The sequence below is a fragment of the Haliaeetus albicilla genome, chromosome 12 (genome assembly GCF_947461875.1).
Source record: "Haliaeetus albicilla chromosome 12, bHalAlb1.1, whole genome shotgun sequence".
Taxonomy (NCBI): Eukaryota; Metazoa; Chordata; class Aves; order Accipitriformes; family Accipitridae; genus Haliaeetus; species Haliaeetus albicilla.
The window spans coordinates 28,179,458-28,202,066 of NC_091494.1; the positions used below are offsets into that span (position 1 = coordinate 28,179,458).

The window sequence follows — 22,609 nt, forward strand, 5'->3', positions numbered from 1 at the left end:
ATTCACAACAATTTAGGAGTACTTTATTTGCATTTTAAGAAAAAAGGCACACATTACAGCCAACAATAGGCATTATTTAATCTAAATGCCTACAGATTCTCAATTGCATTATGGTTGATGTTACAATTCTCCATTTCTTGATCAAAAGCATAGTTAGAAATAATGATAGTCTGCCTTTTGCTATGTAAATAAGTCCTTGTGCATACGTTGAAATACTGCCCAGAGTATCCTTTTCAAAAAGAGACATACATGACTTTCAGCAGTCTAAATCTCAGTGACTCAAAACATCTTAAAATATGTGAAAATATTTAAAAGAGCTAACTAACATTTGGGGGAAGGTGCGGGGGGGGGGGGGCAAATAAAGGAAACACTTACCAGCTCTACAAGTTTCTCCAGAAATGGAATCAATTTTAGGAGTTCGTTGTCATTTTTATCCATGAACCAGCTTTCTATAGGAATTCCATTTGAAAGCTAAAGTTAAAAAAAAAAAAAAAAAATTAAAAAACCCAAACCATCAACACATGATTTATACTTAATTAATCTACAAATATGACTTGTAAAATAGCGTTTTGGGGAAAAAAATGTTTCCGAGCTAGGGTTTATTCATATGTATTTTCCCGCTTTAGTTTGTATCAAAATTCACTTCCAAAATATCTCCTTGCTTTGCATACATCACTACAAAAATTTCCACATCAAAGCTGAAATAGAACTAGCTCTAAAAGTTCTGCTGAACTGAAAAGTGTTGGTATTTTGAGAAAATTTTATGTTAAAACACACATGGATACTAACTGTGTACTGGCAAATGAGACTAAGTCAAACAGGTTTTTGGTTTTTTGCTTCTTTAATGTAGGTGAGACCATAGAGATCACACTCTGCACTTCTTATCTATATAATAGGACTAACTGGAATAGTAACATACCATACTTCTGGGAAAATCTAAATCATAGGGTATATAACTTTGTAACATTTAAGCATAAGCAATTTTCACAGCTGTGTGTCATTTCAACCAGTGATTTGTTCTTAATCATTTCACTAGCATTAAAAACTAAATCCACAATAGAGTCCAAGCAACAGACTTAGCAGACTGGTAGTTTCCTTAGAAAAGCTGAATGAGAAGTAAAGCCGACTGGTTATATACTCTGTTCATATAAGAAGTCACTTAGTTTGCACTCGATCAGCTCTTCACAAAAATCAAAGAAAAGTAAGCAAACCTGAGTAATTTGTTACAGTTTGGCACAAAACTCAAATAAGGAGTTAAATCAAAATGTAGTGTTTCACTGGCTTCCTTCAGAAAGTTGTCTGCTGTATCTGAGAAGTTTGCTGACAGCAGCGTCCTTACCTGATAAGCGAAGGCTTGCGGTGAATTGTCAATTATGATCGTTTTTGAAAGATCTCTACCAAGAATGTTTAAATCCTTTATGTAATTTCCTTGTACACAAACACAATGCTCACGGAAAAGTCGATGCCTGTGATTAAAGTAAAATACTAATTAATGAGACAAATTACAACACCTACATTGCATGTGGAAAAAGAAAAGTTAACTTTGCCAAATGGTACCCAGTTTTTTTCTCTTCTGATCTACTTAGCTCATTTTAAAGATTTGTTCCCTTTTTCCATTCTCTTTTGAGCTTTTTGCTGGTAAAATTACTAGTTAAGGTGATATTATATTAATGTAGTTCTGCAGGTGGTTGTTTGTATTTAAACAGAAAAGCTAAACTCAGATGTAACAAATATTTGTCAACAGGGTTTTGCTTTCTAACCTTTTTTGCAGATGGATCGACAAAGGGACCCAAAATACTCAAATGATTGCGCAAGGCCCCAAGATCAGAGATTAGTTCTGCACGGGAGCCAATTTATCGGGTTTTATTATTTTGTTCCAACTGTTACAGTACACAGCCTCCCTATGCCACTGCATGCTAGAACACAAACTATCAGAAGAAATGTTTTCTTTTTTATGTTACCTCTGTTCGCAATTAACCTATTTCAGTTATTAGAGCTTGAAAAAAAGCCTTGAGGCCAAAACATTCCATCAACTTCTTCCTTTCCAATTAGTCTACTCCCTTTTAATTTATTACAGAAGAAATGGTTGGATAGACTAAAAGGACTCAGATTAAAAAAATACCAGGAATAAAACTCACATTTCATGAAATATCAACATAATTGTCATTTAAAAATAAATTGTAAACTAGACAGATTTTGAGTTTTACACAGTCATGTTACAATGCAGTTTCTTTAAGGCTGCTTATATTTTTAAATGAAGTTTTTAGAAGCTGTACATAGTGTGCTTAATTTCATAAAGGGGTTGACTTCCTAATGTTGCTATGGAGGAAAATAAGCTCATGCCTCGGCAGCAAATGAATTTATATATAGATTCTGAGTCACACGTGTGGAGTGCCTGACAAGTCTACCTTTAGGCTAATGCCAAAACTAATCATGACTTGATGTCAGCTTTTCAGTGGCACATGAATCACAACTAAATTCATGCATCACATGAATCTTCCTGCAAATTCTTAGAATACTGTTTGGCTGTACATTTTATTATCTTTTTCCTGTTCCTAACACAGTTAAAACTGCAGTCCTGAATCATACATATTAGGTTCTTGAAGAAAGATTTTTAACGCTACGATGCGCACTTAGACTGTAAGTGCAAATATCTTACTTGTTCATGCGTCCCATTTGGCTGTGTGATTCAGCTAGGCTCAGATATTCCAATGACTGAAAGTATTTGAAGGTCTAGTTTTGTTTGTCCGTTCAAAACCCAGTGGCAAGTAAGTTTACCAAAACCAAACTAGGATTCTGTTGTGCGTAAAACAAGCAATAAGATGACCATCCCCAGATGAAACTTAGTGAACAGTTTATCTTTACTCTCTTAAGGAAATGAGTTATGATGTGCCTAAACTACCAAGTGAAAACAACGGATGCAACCACTGTCTCAGTCCAAATGGTAATTTTATTATGCATGTCAAGAAAATCAAGTTTTCACTGAAGACTATTACAATAAAATGATGCAAGGATGTGATTTGCCTGTGATGTCCCAGGTACAGAATTTATACAGTTCTGACTATAATCAGGTACAGTTGTTTACTTCCCTTACTTGGGACACCCAATGTAGGGTGAATCCCTGAGAAGATCCCTCTTTGATTTCAACTTTCCCCACATAACAGTCCACCTTCCAGATAAGAATAACGGAAAGAATCTCATCAGGCAGAATTTCTTTACACCTTGAGGAACTGTTCTTGAGAAATGCCAAGCACTTCCAAACAAAGCTCAGTATTAAGAAAAGAAATGAAAAACCAAAACAACTCTACTACAAAACCCACAAACAAATTATTTTGTGATTGAATAAGAAATAAAAACATGCTGATTGTAAAGATAACTATAATAATTTATAAAAAATAAATCAAGTCTGAATAGTTTAAAAGTAATCTAATACTCAGTTCATTTTCTTTATCCGTAATGTGTATTCCAAAGCAGCTCAAACACATTTTTGATACATAAGAGGTCGTTTTCCGTCAGCAAGCCTAACATGCTACAGGGAATGCATGGGTACGGTTTTCGGCCAGAGTGCAATGTAAAGCTGCCTGGGTTTATCTTCTCACCAAAGCAATATCTCAATCACTTAATTTCATTTTTCTCTCACTCTTAGTCCAGACAAAACAACAAAGAATCAGTTTAGTGAGACACACTGCAATAACAAACATGTCATAGTCACTTTCTTCATCACATTTGTTAGGAAATAGTACTTAGCTTGCTTACAACAGATATGTTCACTATTTTTTATTTTTACCTGACCAGTTGCTTTTTAGGGTCTAGTATGTTCAATAACTTGTCTGCATACACCTTCTTAGAAGCAGTAAAAAGAATGATCTGTGGATTAAAGGAGAAAAAAATATTTTAGATATAAGTATGTGAATATAATTTTTAAATGAAATTCAAAGATAATGTCTAATTGTTTTTACCTCATAAATCTGAGACATACGTTCCAGGAATTCTCGGAAGAATGGCCTTAACCGGACATAAACCTGAAGCAGAGATGGACTTTATTAAAGATCCAAAATACTTCAGCTATCACCCACACTACTAAGTATCAGTTTGTAAAGATTAGGTCAAAATGAGCATTATGAATAAAGTAAACAGCAAATATTAACATCCTACAGAATAATAACTCAATTAAAACAATATTAAATTAGCTTGCAGCCTAAGCAGCTATAAGTGAAAGCGTAAGATGATAAAATTAGGCTTAGCAAATTTACTGGAAAATTTGATGGAATCAGAACTAATTTTAATTAAAAGTTGGACAATCTCTAAAAGAAAAAATGAAACTAGTTGCTTTGACTAAAGATTTTGAATTGAATTAGCTTTCACCAGCTGGGCAACATCAGTTCAATTACTACATAATGTGTGCCAGCACATAAATTAATCTTCTTAATAACCTTCTTCCACTAAGAATTACACATTGAATATGGGGGTGTCAGAAGTGATCGGGGGGTGGGGGGTGGGGGGAAGGCTTCAGCTGTTTTCAAATTTCCATAAATTCAAATTCCACTGGCAGAGAACTGCACACATACATAAATTATTCCCTGTAAAAAACCGTAGACTCGTGAGAAGAGATACCTAGTTAGGAGACTTCTGCATCTCTCTCTGATTTAACTCAAAACAGAAGACTTGGGCTCACATGGAAACATCTGTGTAAATCTGTAGCTTCAGGGCCATGGCCCAACATCACGGCAGATGTGAGGGCACATATCAAGCACTATTCTATTCCTGTGGCATAACGTTCAAATTTACATTTGAATGATCACCTGGTGTGGTGTTTGGCACGGATCTGGACTTGACCTAAACCAGCAGCGATGACACATGCCAAGGGGTGGAAATGACAACGTTATGCTCTGCTTACCTTTCTTTTTGGTTCAGAGATTGCCCACGTATAGGATTACAGAGTTTTGAGGAAAGAGTTACTAAAATATCCAGAAAGAGAAGGGAGCGTACCAAATTTCTTTTAATTTCAACCAAGGTAATTTCAGCTTTATCAACTTTTTAACAGCCCGTCAGGAATAGGCTTAAATTTACCTTTGAATCACAGTAAATATCCACAAAGGCTTTGTATTACTTACGCTGAACTGTATCAAATTTATATGTGGACACAACCAAGTGACCAGAGGGGAAAAAAAGGGGAATAGTTTAAGTGAATACAAAATTTCATGTTGTTAGCACATGCTACAATTATCTTCGTCCTTTAAAGGAAGCACATATTTCTAAACCAATGTGAATTTCATTACTTAGCTTAAAATTCGGTAAGGCTTTTATTTGTTTCTTTCTTAAAGTGTCTAAAGTTCTGACTTAAGTTTGCAGAGTGACCAATTTTCATTCTTTTTTTTCCACTAGAAGCAATCAAATCAGACAATCTGATCATGTCTGGTAATAGGATCTCTCTACTTCTGGCATGTGAAGATACATTTGTTGACTATGCAGACAATGTCTACTTCCCTTTGCATTCTGGCAAACCCACATTTGGAGGCAAGCAAGTAAGTATTCCTCAAATCCGCTATCAAGAATGGTTTGGAGAGACTGCACCCAGTGCTTGACATGTTTCTGGGCTGTATTTAACCAAGATAATTACCAAAAAGCCAACTTTCTAAATACAGAGTTGACAAGCGTGTCTTCACACAATGTTTTCTGATGGCACTAAAATATTTGTGAAAATGACACCTCATCTTGCCATAAAAAGGTAGTGAAGTTTTGCTCAAAGACTAGATGGCATGTTTACCTTATCACAAGAACATATGTGATGAATTAATACAGAGTCTCCAGGTGACCAGACGTTAACTAACATTCAAGTTGTCTGCGATTGTAGATTCAGGGCAAATTGTTCACACTGAATGTTTGCTCTCTATCTAGCAAGCACATAACGCAGCCAGCAACCTCCGTAGTTGTAACCCAGAGTTTAAGGGAAGGTAAGTTTTAATTTGCAAATGGCAAAAGGATTATTCTGTTCATGTCATTTTTCCTGAGTAAATATTTACTTTATTGTGACCTAAATCTTTCTCTTCAAACCTAAAAAAGTAAGTCACAGAAAGGATATCGAATGTTTTCACTGCACACAAGATAACAGTTGCTAATAATGGTAGGTAAAGAGCATGATACTTGGTTCTAAGTTTTCTTCAAGAGCTTGATTTCAAATTAACAAGCCTATTCTCTGTTATGGAAGAAACAGAGATGTCATTTAAGAAACAGTCTCTTCAACATCTCTTCTACAAACTCTCCTGGCAACCAAAGCAGTAAGCTAAGGTATCTGTCAATATTTCAACTGCCACTAATATAAATAAAAACATTTTCTATGTAATTTATTGTTCCTTTTAAATCTGGATTGAATTATGTTGGTCACAATGGCCAGTTAAAAGAATTTTAAAAATCATTCAACTGGATCAGAGAACAGTTATGGCTGCTTGGGCTCCTCACATGTGCACACTCTTTCTGGTTTATTTTTTAGTTTGTTTAGCCTGTGGATAATTGCAGCATCTTTGTAATGTGTTCTATTTTAGATTACTGCCACATAGTTTTAGGTGTGTGTCTATCTTAATATAATATCTATCTTAATATTAATCTTTCTCTAGGAATATAACATGTGAATGCAAACAAGAAATCCAGGGAAAATAATTTCTTTGTAGAATATGTATTTCTAATTACAGCTTACACACACACATATATAATTCAACAATGACATCGATGGCAGATTCACTGCTCTGTCTTTACTGGTTTGTGACACTCTGGCACAACATAAGGCAACCACATCATTACACTGAGCTACGACGAGCTGACACACTCCGGGTAACCAAAGTAGAAGAATTAAGTAACCAAAGTAGAACAAAACATATCCATCACTCCAATGATTAGATCTAACATGAAAGATAATTTTTGAAAATATAGATAGGAGTCTAATAATAATTTTCACCATTTTTAATGACTTAAAAGTTTGTCAACAGAGATACATGATATCATCTACTTCAAAGTGACTTATACTCATAAATTAATAACATATATGAAAAGCCCTCTCAAAGATTTTTGGTGGGGTTTTTTTGTTTGTTGTTCCCCCCTCAAATGATCATCATATCCCATTATTTCAATGGCAATAAAACCTAAATGTGCGAAATCAAAATTGTCATTCAATGTCCTCCTTGTTTCCAATACACAGGACTAATTCTTTGAAGGTGGAATTGGAAGGAAACATTCCTTTCATGCATTAAAAAACCCCAACAAAAAACATGTATTCTACTTGGTGTCAAAATCTCTGAAATCACACTAATGAATTTTAGTATACCTGTAACATCTCTCTATACCTGATGATTCTACCACCATTTTACAAGGTGAAAACCAGAGACAAGTTAGTTAACTTGCCCATGTGAAGCTGCACGTACCCACTGCACTTCCAAGATGAGCACTCTGCAGCATGGCAAGACCCCCTGCCCGGCCCAGCTGTGTCCACATACCCCAGGTGACCTTGGGGCATGCCAGACACCAGTACCAGGCTAACCTCAGTGCTCCTACTCTTACCTGAAATAGCCTTGACACAGTCTGCTGCAAGGACAGATGGCACATGCAGACAGACTGAGTTCAGACCGCACAAGAGACACCGCAATGCACCGAGCTGGGTCTTGCCCCAGGCCTGACAGCGGGCTGGACTTGCCAGGTAAACAAGCCCGAATCATTTCCAACTGGACCGTGTCTTAAGTGACTCAAGACAAAGACCATCTCATAACCAGACAGAACTGCCTGAAGTGTAGCTGGCCACGGCTCTTCAAGGGGCAAAAGTGCAATTCTAGGGATTCTACTGAACCAAAATTAAGTCTTCCCAACCTAAGACCAGATTACTTTGTGGATGCTGCCCAAGATTCACTAAAGTTTCCTGGCTTTCAGATCCAAAGCTTGATGGGTTTTCTGTTATTTCTGAGAGACAGACAGAGTGGAGTTCATTAGAAGGGAGAGCCAGAATTCACATGCATTGTTTGCCTCATTCCACTGCAGTAACAAAATAAAGCATCTAAGTCGTTGGCGACAGTAAGATGGAATACATGTAACACTATATTCAATAACCTGCAAGTGACCTATGGAGTTCCAGAACATCTTTCAAGGATCACAAAGATCAAAGGGAATTATTCTGTGATAGATCAGTACAGATGCATTTCAACTGAAGAACTGAGTGAAAACATCTGCCTTTTGACTATGGCCTACTAATGCACGGAAGGTACCCTTTGAGTGGAACAGAGGGTGAGATGATCTCATGTCTGCGACTTGAAGCCGGCAACAGAACAAAACCTCTTTACCAAGAAAAGAAAAAGATAAATTTCTTTGTAAGATAAGCTGCTTATCTTATTATGTAAAGTAATACAAAGAGGACAAAGTCTAAAGTCTACGGTTGAAGAGCTGAAAATTTATTTTTGTTTTCCAGTCAGATGTAAGATAGCACTTAACAGATATGGTACTTAAGAAAACTTCAGCTTTGCAAAGACTGTATTTTTACTAAGTCCAAAACTTAAACACTGGCATAACTTATAGATTTTCTTTTCAATCAAGAAAACACAAACAAATTTATTGTCTCAAAAGCTTGACGTAAGTAAGCCCAACTGTAACCATTTCACAGATTTTTCTTTTTTTTTTTTTTAAACAGAAATCAGTGAGTGTAAGTGACTTATGATTTAAAAAAACCTATGTCAGTCCTGGAATCACACGGTAATTTTTAAGTTTGCAGAACACTACTCTGTGCTCAGACATTAAATAGTTCTTCTCTTCTGCATAACTCCAGATAAGTTGTGAGAAATAAATTATGAGCAAACAAGCCCATATTTTTAGAAACCTTTCTTTAAAAACAGACCGCACTTACAATCACTGAAACAAGCAACAACAGAGCTGAGTTCCTGGATGTGAAACTTGTGCTTGACTCACATGCCAATGGAGCTTAGCTTTATTTTATAACAGACCTTCTAGAACCCACCTCAGTCTGATTCTTACTGTTGTAGTATCCTACAATGGCCAGTTCTGGAGCATCTTTTCAAGAAAGCGCCTGGTTTATCATCACACTATTACTGCAAAAGCATTGGCTTGATGCCTTCACATGGGTAAGAAAATTGAAATGCTATGAACCAGGCTCACATTTCCAGTATTAGTCAGACTTAATGTGAGAAAGATAAGATATTCAGTAGGAAAATGAGCACTGAGCTAGCTTCTACTCCTTCTTAAAAAATAAATAGATAATTACCTAATATTTCTGGAAAACCTACATGAAAGTGGTATATATTTTGATACTAATGGAAAACACCTTCAGAAATGTCTCTTCCATGTCTAGTATTGTTGTCAGTGGTTATATTATGCAATACTTTATATATAGTAACTTGCTGACTTCTACTTTGCTCGTACAGCCTAGTGTCTGTTTCTCTGTTACCAGCTGAAATGACTTTCAAAATTAAATATGGAGATACAAAATTAATACAGGACTATACCAGAGGTGATGGTCAAATTGATAAGCAAAAGAAATACATTTTAAAAGCTGATAAATAGCTAATCACTGACCAAAAACACTAAGAAGAGAATGAAATACCAACAGAATTCTTTTCAACTTTTATCACAGATTATTTGTCTTTTTGCATATTATACCCTAGTTAAAGATGAACTTAATTGTATCCTTAAAATATGCCTTGGTTATTATCTGTTACCTAGCAAGAGGTGAATGTTTTGTCAGTGTCTAGTGTGATGTAAAACCAGCAAAACAGAACATAGCGATCATGAGAGTGTGCTCAAAGACAGTGGCTGACTTTCTCAAGCCTGCAAGAAGCTACTGTTCTTTGGCAAACCCAGGCCAGACTCTAGAGAGAGCTAAGAGAAAACTTATCCAGGACCCACATAGTAACTGTACTGTATCAAGGGCTATACAGGCTTGTGTACAATGCTGTTAAATAAAGCTTTAGAAATATTGTAAGTCACTCTTTCTGTTGACTTCAATTTCCTAAAGTCAAAATCACAGTTAGATCTCAGCATAAACATACAATTGCTAGAAGGACCACAGTTATAGACAGAAAGTACTGAAATCATACTGAGATCTCTTAAGAGAAGGAAGGAAAAAAATGAAGCTTTAGTCTTCCCGATTCTGTTAGCAGTGTCAAGAACCTCCAAAGAACTAATTCTCAGGCTCCTTCCAAGTTCAGCCTGGAGGAAACTGTGCTTGGCTGTCACCAAATAAGAGATAAGATAAACCCACGTTTAAAAATTATTTCAGCTTTTCAGATTCCAAGGGGTTTTATATGCAACAGCAAAAAAAAACATTTTTAAAATCAGGAAAAATACCTGGACAAGTGTCCTTTTAAGGTGCCTGATGAATGGCTCATTCTCCAAAGATACTACAGTGGGGTCCAATACCGTGCGAACTACATGGTGGGGAAGCTGTTGCTACTCCCAGGTACATCACACAAAAGGACCTGAGAACAACAGCCTGGGTCAGTGCAGCATCTTTGGTAGTTGCTGGAAGAGAGTTCCTCCTTCCCATGCTTGTTCCTCTACGGTATGTCAATGTAAAACACACACAACTAACACCACCTCTTAAAGCAGAACAAAAACCTAAATCTAGCAGTCTCCACAAGACAATCAAAAATGACTCTAAGTACCAGACTCTCTCTGGGAGCAAAGAGGTAGAACTGGCACTGGCAAAGTGTACAGCAAGACTAACAGCCGCGACAAAAGCTAGTTAATGTGAGGCTCTGAAGATGTCTTCTATATAGCAAGAAACGAGCAACCAATGTGGATTGGTTTTCCCTGCCAAGGGAAGAAAGTTAACGGTCCGTGAGAAGCTGTTCCTGGGAAATGATACTGGCTGAACTGTCAGTGTTCCTGCCTCCACCTGCTGGCAAGGAGAAACGCTGCTGCTGAAGATCGCTGCTACAAAGATCATTCACACGCTCTTAACAACGAATGTTCACAACTGGAATCCATGACCGACATTACCACGTTGTGGGGGCAATAAACAGTGCTCCACAATATTTCTAATACAGCATAACCCACCTCACAAAAGCTGACACCTGCAGTTTATAACCCAGACAGTTGTTAAATGTCAGTTACTTCTCTCTCTTTAAACAAGATGATAACAAATACACACAGCAGGAATTCTTATGTTAAACAAAATAAGAAAGTATATATTTTTCTGTGCATGCTAATTACCTGGTAAATGACATCTTGAAAAAGAACTGGAAAAGTGAGTGCAGCATCTTCTAATTCATTTAGACTACAGTGCACTAATGTTTCATCCTATCAAAAAAATAAAAGATGGTATAAAAGAAAGAAAAGATTGTGAAAAGAATGTTGGAAATTGAAGTAGTTTTCTGGATTTTTAATGCTCATTTTAGGATAGGTTTATTTAGTCTGGAAAATTTATTTTTGTGCAAGTGCTGTCAAGATTGAAGAAGAATTCTTAGAATGAATTACACATTTCATTATTCTTGCAGGTTTTGAAAAATTTCACTTAGAATTATGTGCTGGGGCATAACTATAAGAAGATATTTTCATTTTGCAGACTATCCTGTCATTCAGTTCAAACCTGCATCTGTCGGTTTGAATAATCTATCCATTCATACAACCACTAGAGGACAGGCCAACTGATACTGTTCATGATAAAATAATGTTCCTGACATCACTATCAGGGTCTGAAACAACTTTCAAAACAGAGAGACTAAAAGAAATTATTATAAAGACAGATATGTTTTCTATGAATATTTTTAAAAGTGGATTTGTGCCCTCTAAGAATAAGAATGTTCTAAGAATTACAAGATTAATTCTTGATCAATCTTGATGCAAGACATATGAAGCCGAATTTTCCTATTTACTACATGTCATTTTTTTCCACATTGGATTTAAGAAAGCTTTATGGGGACAGACAACTCTTTGTTTGAGACAGTCAAAATGTTACTGCTTTTTTTTTTTGAACAGGATGTTAAGTATTCAACAAATACAGCAAGCGTTCTATTCTTGCCACTATTAATTTTTTTTTTAATGCAGACTAACTAAAAATACTAAAAATTGTGTAACATTCAACAAGGCCTTTTTGTTTAAAGCAAACACGACTAATTTCAGCAACAAACAAAATAAATGAAATGCTACATACCCCCTGCTTTTGGTATGTGTTTATAAAGATATTTACCAAGTCTAGAACTAATGAAAATTCTGGTGTGCTTCTTGTTTTCAGTGGAAGAGCTGGCTTCCTGTTAAGTTGTTCTTCTGTTAGTGGTGGAACATGTTTGATGAAATAATATCTGAAAAGAATACAGGTTTTGCTGTAGAAATGTATATACATTATTTAACTGGTAATGTTGTAGCCCAACTTAATATTTCAAATATTTAAGGCTGCACAAGAAATAAGTATTTTAAATTGAAAAAAACCCACATCAATATACACTTATCAGTTTAATATTTTCAGTACAAATGTTAGCACTTACGGATCAAAGACTTCCCAGTCTTCTTCATAGGTGGCTTCTGCATGAGCTGATGAGTAGCCACTGTCTGGAGATACTGGTGCTAAAATTCAACGAAAATGACCAAAACAAAAAAATAAAACAAAAAACCACAAGAGCTAGTCTTATTAGTGCAGTTTTGAAAAGTGAAAATTTGCACTTGATACATGAGTGCCTCAAACAACAGTGGAAAAACTCTCCCTTCAGCCCCACCCTCTCAGTCCCCATATTTCCTCTGAAATAGCCTGCAGACCGTCTCAGGAAGAAGCTACCTGAGAGCTTGATGTCACGTCATGCTACAGAACTTCATGACCTGGCCAAACTGGAAGCACCCGAATGACACAGCAAGGCATCCATACAACCTCTGATGACATGAACTACCTGGATGTACATTCCAGCCTAAGAAGCTAGCAGAACTCTTCCAGTCTGCAGCTCGTTCTCACCTCATGTCTGAGGGGCCCTTCTGAAAGAAGGCAACAGACCAAATCAGAAGGTCTTGACTGGACCTGTGGATCACACATCAGCCCCGCTACTTAGAGGTTAAACTTACTTCCTTGAAAGGAGTCCTCGTAAACCTCAGTACTACTTAACTACCAGTGTTTCAAGGGCCTAGGGAGGATTTAGAGAACTGTTAAGAATTTGATGCCATCCACAAAGAGGAGAAGCTGAATTTTATGGATACGATTTTTGTCAAAAAAGATGTATGATGAGACTTTTGAAGAAAACATGGAAAATTAATGTAGGATCTATATGTTCCTCATTCACCTCACTATGTTGTTCTAAGATATCAAAATGTTGCAAATTTCTCTTTTGTGATCAGCAAGTCTAGGATGTGCATTTTTAATGGGGTTGGGGAGGGTGGTTCAATATTCATAAAAATGCCTTTATTCTGGAATCTTTGTTTTCATTTAAAGAAATGTTATGAGGTCAACTGAGTTACACCAGGAATAGATGAGACTTGCCAAAACTGTGTCTTTAGTGCATAAACCAGATTTGTCTATGAAACAAAAAAATCAATATTAATGCTGTTTGCATGCCCTAAGCAAATGTGAAATATTAATTTATACAAAATGCAGGTGCTAGAATTTCCCTAAGAGTACAAATTGCATACAGCTTCAACACCTGAGTCCAAGACAAGCACACATTTCTTACCTGTAAGTGGTGGCAGGTCACGGTCATTTGTTTCCTCCACTTCTTCTAAACCATTGTTGACAGTAGATCTGACCTGCACTGCTTGGCTAGTATAGGCTGCTCCATTGGTGGATGTTGCAGTACTTGTAGTAATCTCATCTACCTGTTCCATATCAAGCTGTTTGACTATTTCTTCAGCTTCAACAGCTTGTCCTGGAGAATCTGATCCTGATGTTCCTGAATTAAGATTTCAGTACACTCACAGTCATTATCTTTAAGCTGAGTTTCCTATCAGAATACTGACAGTCACTACTTAGCCACACAAAAAAACCCAGTTTCAGAATAACTGAAGATGGCTGCATTAGATTCACGTTACAAAAATGAGAACCAATATGAAGACCATGACAAATGCCTTTTTGTTTGGGACAAGGAACTTAATACCAATTTTTAAAACTGTTTTAAAAATAAAAGATACACCGCTAGATACTTACACCTATGAAAGAAATGTTCTAATGCATATAAACTTACTGCTTTTTTTATTAATGATCAACCTTTCTAAGAATTAAGGAGGCCTTTTACCTGGTAGTAGTAACTCTTGGTCTGTAAATCAGAATAAAAAGCGTACTGCCATTCAGAACAGCTTTTTCTTAAAAAGTATCTATCATCCTTAGCTTTAACACTATTGGCCTTTTAAATAATACTCACCATTTTTATTTGCTGGTGAAAAAAAATTGAAAACAGGAGAAAATATGGTTCCCAGTAATGTAGTTCGTGGGGGACTGCCAGTGGCAGGATTATCTTCTAATTTTCCATTTTGCTTTACATGTTGGTTTGTCATTTCGTAACTTCCGGCTTCTGTAAAAGAAAAGTTATGAAGTATAATACCATGCTTCTGTTTTTCACAGTTACATCTTCTCTTTTATTGTTATTATTTTCACCATGGGAAAGACCCCTCGTGCTCATGTCTTCACAAGATCAAGTCCATAATTTATTATTCTCCACATATACACACACACACACATATATATATAAATATAATTATAAAGTAAAATAATTTTTACTTGTTATCACAGGTAACAAAGGACATAGAATTAAATAAATCTTCACATTACAAAACATAACACACAACAATTAAGGTTTTCTATAAATGTGCATGTACAGTAAAGTACATCCTAGAACTAAAAATTGCCATCTCATGGCTGAGATCCAAGACACAGTTCTGAGACTGAAATGAAAGAGAAGTTATTTACTTCACAGTAACAAGTCTTTGAGATGTCTGTCCATATGGAAGTAAGCAAATGTATTTTGTGCACATGAGCTGAGAACCTTTTTGTCAGCTGAGCCTGATGGAGCTGCACAAGTACTTCACACTTCCTATCGTTTCTATATAAAACGTAGGGTGTGCCAGCTGCAACTCAGTGCCTTCACTAATATGGAATATTTTAACTAAGAACTTCATACCACCGTAACAGTAACACGGGCTCAGTGTGCTCTACATGCATATCTCAGAACACTTGATTTAAGTCAATAGCTGCTCCTTCATCTTTGAGCATTGTCTGCATGTATCACACTAAGTGGGTGCATATCCATTATCTCTCCATAAGGCAAAAAAACCTTAATTAACAGTAGCAAATACTGGAAAAAGGGGTTTCTCCTAAAGCCATGTTACATAGACATCTGACAACAATCAAACAGGTAATTCTCTCATTGTAACCTTTCCATCACTGAAGTGACTCATTTGGAGCTCTATCCTCTACTTAACTACAGATTTTGCAAACCTTGTTGGACTATGAAATCTTTGAGCCCCTGCCTTGCTGACAAACTTGGCAGAAACCAGATAATGGATTCCAAAGTTATTGGGGGAATGGAGAATGAAGGCATAACTGACAGGCAGCACAATCATACAAGTCTTGTTTCCTTAGAAAAGAAGTCTAAAAAATGTTTTTTTAGACTCAGATTTGGAACCAGAGCTGATACTTTAAATGTCATTGACCATTTTATCATGTCATTATTAGAGATATTCAAAAAGAAACAATTTTCACAGAGACATGGTCAAAAACTGGAACAGGGTTGTGGAATCTCCACCATTAGAGATATTCAGAACTTGACTAGACAAGGCTCTGAGCAGCCTGATCTAACTCCAAAGCCAGATCTCACTTCAAGGAGGATCAACATTGCTGTGAGGGAAGCAAGGGGACTGGCCCAGATGACCTTTAGAGGTCCCTTCCGATCTAAATTTTCCTATGATTCTATGACAGAAACATGTCTATGTGTTTGACAAGTGCTTTCAATATCTAAGGACACTTGGTTACTTCCACGAAGGTCATGAGTTGTGAAATCATATTTCATTTTTTTGTGAGAAAATGGGAGAAGAGCTAAATCAAATAATTACAATTGGCTTTCTAGAATAATAATTTTTTAAAGAAGTTAAATTAGTTCCAAAATAGCTGGTCATGATCACATATCCAAATTGTTCTTACAAAGACACAATGGATGCATCTGAGAAGTAATGTTGGAACTGTTGCTTACAGTCTTAGAAATCTTATTTTGCTACTATTAGCTCAGCCTTGCTCTCGTGGAAGTCAATCACAAAACCCTTAACAACCTCCACCACTGAAGAAACGTCCTATATTAGTTAACAGCTGTAAGACTACTGAATCACCATTCAGCTGCAACAATATACGATTAGAATATTTACAAACCTCCATTCATTTGACTTTTCCGTCGTACTCGAGAGATCTGTTTATTAGGCTTTTCTCCTGTTTGAGGTGTGGATGTAATCAAGCTGTTATCTATATCCCGTTCAATTCTACTTCTTTTTGCAGGGTTTTCTCTTTCTTCCTTAAAACAGAAAAGGAGGAAAAAAGAAACATACTGAATAGTGCCTCTTTTCTCCATTGAATACTACCAGAAAATGTTAGCTGTTAGGGAAAGTTTCACAAAAGATCCATGTATTATTCTACTTCCAGATGCAGAATATGCAACATGTATCTGGCCAGCTGGAATTTTAAACTCATTTAAACTGACACAAGTCAAGGTAAATAGCAAAGTATCAGGAAAGAAAACTGTACTTGGAACTTCCGTAGTAGAAAAACTGTCTTTAAGTACTATTTCACTATTTAAGTGCTATGGAATTCGGGAAATGTAGAGGCAAGGCAAATAAAATTATGTGAAACTTGATTCCTCTGCCTGTTAAATATACAGGAAGTAAACTGCACAACAATATCCAATATGAAATTCTCCACCATGCTCCCAACATAAAGTGGCTTGCTAAATTGTATACAAGTATATAACTTGCTGCTATTCAATCCATATCAGATAGTACATGCAAAACTTAGCTGTTAAAAATGTTGTAAGCAAGGGTTATGACCCAATGATTCTTCTTACCTTTAAATAAATTACTGTTTTTCCCTGTGGCACTTACATGAACGACATAGAACCAAACATTTTTGCATATTTTCTGTGCATGAGTATATGTGTTGGCACACATGTTTAAGACAGGTTTCTTCCCTTTTTCCCCAAAGCACCCACTACAACTTAATAAAATGGCAATCTGAAATCTAAAACATGACCATCTAGAATACAGTGAAATGTAAGGTGTGAGACAATGCAAAATAAATGGAATTAAATATCAAAATAAATAACAAGGCCACAGACCGTATCAAAGTTAATTAAAATTTCAATTTTAGAATTACAATATTACCTTTCTGGAGCAGCTGTTTCACATCTTTAAAAAGAAAAGAGAAAAACAGTTTGTGTGCTCCAAAAAAAAAAGTAAATAGATCTTTTAGAAAAATTATTCTAAAGCCCATGCTAACAGTACAGTAGCTAAAAGAAATACTAACAAGAATGGAAATGTATTGACATCCATCATCAGAAGACAAGTGAACACCACTGATCCCAAAAGCTTCCTACTGGCAATGTCCTTGACCAACAACTTTGGTGAGAACAATCTAATTACTACCACTTAGAATTAATAATATTGTATATACCATAAATCCATATAATGACAGAAAACAGATGTCTCACTGAACTGATAAAAGAACAGTAAGGCATCTCATCTTCTAGGTCATTTGTTCAAATGTTCAACACTGGGGAAAAAAATGAGATAAATTAATTAACTTCTAAACGCTGTCCATTGGCCTTCATAAATGAGTTGTGCTGTCATTCTGCCTTATGAAAACAAGTGTAGAAACATTACAAAAATTACAACAAAACCAGGAAATCTGGCTGATGGTATCAGCAGATGCATGAAGAATTCACTAAATCTGGAGACCCCTTTCATCCTCCAGAAGAGGAGCCATCATGATGTAGTGGGAAAGCTCACATTGCTGTGCCCACGTTGTACTAGTTAATAGAATTCAAAGGTGAAATGACATATAATGTTATTTACTACTTGGTTTATACACTGAAAATGTTATTGCACAGATATAGAATTAAATGTACCTATTATATGTATTTATATAATGATCTGTTTGAATGCTATGATCTATTCAATGCAATATAACCTATTATTATCAATAACTGTGCCATAAGGAACGTGACAATGTCACACCGACACAAACATTTCATTTGTTTTTAGGTTGTTTTTGGAAACCATGTATGTATTAAGGAATGGCCTAAACTGAGACTAGAAGTAATGACAACGCATTCGAAGTCAATGCAATTTGTGACAGTGCTAGAACCCCCAAAATCAAACAAGTTTAGAGTAACTTGCAACAGCAAGTTCTACAACATTTCCAATGTTAACATTTAAAAATTTTAATAGTACTTCCTGTACGCATACATGTATCAGTTTTTCTGGTATATCAGATTTGTTGTTTTGTAAATGACAAATACTATTGCACACTCCATACTATTGCTGACTTGCATGGAGGCCATGAGTTAGCAAAAAACCTCAAGATCAGACCTACCACCATCCACATTCAAAGAGCCACATTTTAGTCTCTGGTTTCTCTAACTAAAGAGCTACAAGTTTTTTTCAGGTTTTGTTTGTTTAAGGAGTATTTCTACTAAGACATCTTTACAATACCAGATAAATGACCTATGACTATGATCAAAATTGTCAAGATATACTTGTTATGAAGACATTTATTGCTGTAAATCCATATAACCTCAGCAGTGATCTAGATTTTAACGTACCCATAAACGAACTACTATGCAAGTTGTACACATACACTATCTCAAGAGTTATAACGTTTCCATGGCAGCCACAAGACTACTTTGTTAAGTCATTAGCGCTTTGGAAGATAGCCCGACAGTATCAATATCATGCCATGGTAATGCCACTGGAACCACTCCAAGTCCTGCTACAGGCACAGGAGAGGACATGAAAGGAAAGAGAAGAAAAATGTGAGCATTTTAGACTCAAAAACCTGTCAAGAAAAAAATCCAAAGATTTGGGAGAGGAAGAGAAGAGGAGAAGAGAGTAAGTTAACAAAACTTTAAAGAGACAAAGGAAAGGAAAACCAGACATCTTTCTCTTATCTTAAAATTCCAAAGTAAAACGTTTTGCTTAGATTTCAGCATTTTGTTGCAGTGGTTTTGCAGCCAAAATGTTGCACTACTGAGCTACAATATAGATGCTGAATGTAAAATAGAATAATTGTCCTGGTTTAATGAAAAACAAAATAAATGTGCATTTAACCATTTATTTTTACTGAAGTATTTCTTTGTCATTACTTCAATGTTTCTATGATAGGTAATTAACACATACCATGAAATACTAAATTTCACTATGTTTTTGACAATTTAAGAATCTAATATTACTTAATTAAAATTATTTCGACTTCAGCTTGTTACAAAATTATTGTTTCAACACATAGTTCAAAAACCAGCAAATACTTCTGAATTTATATCATATTTTTATTTAACATAAAGTTAACCTGGGATACATTTTAATTCAGTTATGACTTCATGGCTACTCTTCTTTACAATTTACAGCTACATAATGTCAATATCTGGACTGCTGGGACTGAATGAAGTTGTTTTTTTTTTTAACTGGCGTCTCTTTACAGAAAAAAAAAATCACAGGTTTTTGAAGCAATTGCAAGGTTACATTCAGCCTATCAAAGTTTTATATATATATATATACACACACACACACACACACACACACATATATATAAAATTCATCCTCAAAACATATATTCAACAGGTTTTAACATGTGAAGATCAGCAAGTTCAGATTTCTGTCTGGATCAAGACAGATGAGATCTAGTGGTTTAGCCCTGACAATGTTTGAATTTGATCCACTAAGTGGTGGCAGTGTTTACTGCAGTAATACACCGAGTAGTTGTATCAATTTCATGATAGTTGAATTTGTGAGGTTAGACCTTTATTGATTGAAGAACTCCTAAACAATTTTGGATAAAAAAAAAAAAACACAACAAAAACAACTAAAAATATTCAGCAAATTTATGCTTACATACTTGCTTTTCTTAGTTGCCAGTACTAGTAATTCCCAAATTCAAAGAGTCCTTAAACCAGAAATTAAAAATCTACCAAATCTATTAGTCAACACTTTCACAAAGAAATACCTAGTTAATAAATCCTGTGATTTATTGGATTGTCTTAAATACACCTACAATTGACTCCTGTAGAGTTTGAAAGTCTGCTTTTTTTTTTTTAAATATCTGTTACCTGACATAACTAATCACAGGTACTTTTGCCTTCTAATTCTTTACAAGAATGTTTTGCTTCTACCATATTACACATGTTTATTTATTCTTAATAGAAATGGTTGTAAATCAAATTTAACTGAATACAACCCAATTAAAAACAAAAGAAGAAATCCACTGATGGTGTACCTTGGGTGTGCTTCCTTTAATAAACTTTTTGATTGAAGACAACAAGCCAGTTTCATTTTTCTGTGGTTTTCCTCCGCCAACAGGTAAGCTCTCTTCCACCTCCGAATGTTTCCTCTTTGCCCTCAAAGCACGTTGTGTGTGAATTTGATTCGACTGCTGAGAAGCTTTCCGCGTTCTCAGCCTCATTTTCATGTGTACCACATGTAAAGCTATAAAAGGAAAAAACAGGAATACTTAGTCATTGAAGAAATGTATTAAGCTTCAGATCATGAATTCAAAAAATTATATAACACTGACAGTGTTCTGATGCACTGAGCTTTTACATCCATATATATGGCCTAATTTAAATCAAAGAGAAGAGCTATTTAAGTTAAAGCATAACATTGGCAGAAGAACAAATGAATATAATCTGGCCATGGATACACCTAACCATTAGATCAAGGAGGTTTTTGCAGAACCCTCCAATCTGAGTAGTAGGAACAAAAAAAATCCACCTGCTTTTAAGATGAAAAGGATTGTATGGTGCCTGGTGTCTTCAGTATCAAATGACTAGACTCAATGACCTAGGCAGTCCTTTCCAGCTCTGTGTTCCTCACAATACTTCATTTTAAGTCTCTACATTAAATTTGAGATGAGGCATAAATCTAAATTCATGTCAAGTGTTCACAGAAGAAGAAATCATAGATGAGACTATGCATTCAATATGGGTGAGGACATAGCAGCTCAACAAAGGAACCTAAGATTGATCTTCAATACAACTGTATTCGGGAATAAAATTAGACCACAGGAAGACTCATGCAAGGGCAATATTTATTAAAGCAGAGTAAAAGGCCATTCCAGGGAATGTGACCCATTTATCTCCAACCTTCAATTGGACTGCTGGTATAGTCAAATTTGTGCATAAATATAACTGCTTTTCTGGACTGAGGGATATGCCTTCTTCAGTTGACTGAAGCTCACACTTGGGTTAATTTGAATGGGACTACTCATGTGCTTAAAATTATGCATATACTAGATCAGGAGCAGAAAAGAGTAGAACAAATTCATCTGAGTTGTAATGCACAGAAAAACTGTTAAGACAGTAATATGCGTTTTGTAGCTTAAGTCATGACAAAAAAAGCTTTTTTAAAGAAAAGCATATGCTTATTGCAACAGTAAACAGTATCTGCTTTTCTGATGTTCATTTAGCACATATCTTATTGCTGAATAGACAGAATAAATAATCTGTACAATTAAAATAGAAGTAATGTCACAACAGCTATCTTGTTTAAGAAAAGGCAATGGTGGCACTGGTATGTTTCACAGACATAGAAATACTGTGATAATATTTTTCAAAAACAGTCCAAAAACTGTACACAGTTGCATTTGTTTGCAGTTAGATAAATCTCAATCTCAAATGAAAGGTGTTCCAGATAAAGAAGAATAACATAACTGCTGACACCATTTTTAGAAGACTTAGCAGAAAAAGTACTCAACTGGTATCATCAAGAGTGCAATATTTTAGTTACATATAATATTTGTTTTAACTGCCAGCAAACATGGGATTTAATTTTTCATACGTACATGTCCAGCATTTTCCGTCAGTAGTTAATACAACAACTGTTTACAGACAGGAAAAGGACAAGTCAAGATTCTTAAATGACTGAAGTAACTACAGCAAAAGTGGACTGATATGTGAGGTTTAAGGAAAGACAACAGAAACCGTAGCCTAAATTTATAAAAACTGGTTCCTTACAATCTTGCGCCCTCTAGTAACAGAAGCATTAAAACTCTGAGTCCATGAGAGTGTCCTTTCGTTATTAATCTTTGCAATAAAATTTGCATTTAATTTAAAAGAATCTACTGTATTTGCAAAAAAGTAATGCAGAGAAATAATGAAAAAAATCCCCAAAGATTTTTAATCCAATTTTCTGTTCTTACTCCTTACCACTAGAAAAATAAAAAGATAAAAATAACATTCTTATACAAAGACATAAAATAAATATGCCTGTTATCAGAACTTGCATCTCGCCTTTTCTTTCTTATGAACTGCTGCCAGATTCATTTTTTTGGTATAATTTATAGTGGGAAGGATCCACAACATGAGACATATGCTCCTATTGTACTTCTGTAAAAATCAGGAGGACCTAATTATAAAATTGAAGAAATTATCAAACATCAACAGACAGGATGGTCCAAAGA

General features: G+C 35.5%; 1 protein-coding gene across 3 annotated transcripts in view; it reads right to left on the reverse strand.

The window, feature by feature from the left end:
• The window catches only part of CTDSPL2 (CTD small phosphatase like 2), a 45,868-nt gene that overhangs the window by 2,869 nt on the left and 20,390 nt on the right, over positions 1-22,609 (reverse strand). For all 3 annotated transcript variants that reach the window (XM_069798724.1, XM_069798723.1, XM_069798722.1), the window contains 11 exons: positions 20,429-20,637; positions 16,322-16,460; positions 14,325-14,474; positions 13,641-13,856; positions 12,474-12,552; positions 12,179-12,290; positions 11,203-11,289; positions 3,960-4,022; positions 3,788-3,867; positions 1,340-1,466; positions 376-471 (listed from right to left, as the gene is read on the reverse strand). In XM_069798724.1, coding sequence (XP_069654825.1) covers positions 376-471; positions 1,340-1,466; positions 3,788-3,867; positions 3,960-4,022; positions 11,203-11,289; positions 12,179-12,290; positions 12,474-12,552; positions 13,641-13,856; positions 14,325-14,474; positions 16,322-16,460; positions 20,429-20,620 — 1,341 coding nt within the window. In that variant the 5' untranslated portion in view covers positions 20,621-20,637. The remainder of the gene's footprint in view (positions 1-375; positions 472-1,339; positions 1,467-3,787; positions 3,868-3,959; positions 4,023-11,202; positions 11,290-12,178; positions 12,291-12,473; positions 12,553-13,640; positions 13,857-14,324; positions 14,475-16,321; positions 16,461-20,428; positions 20,638-22,609) is intronic.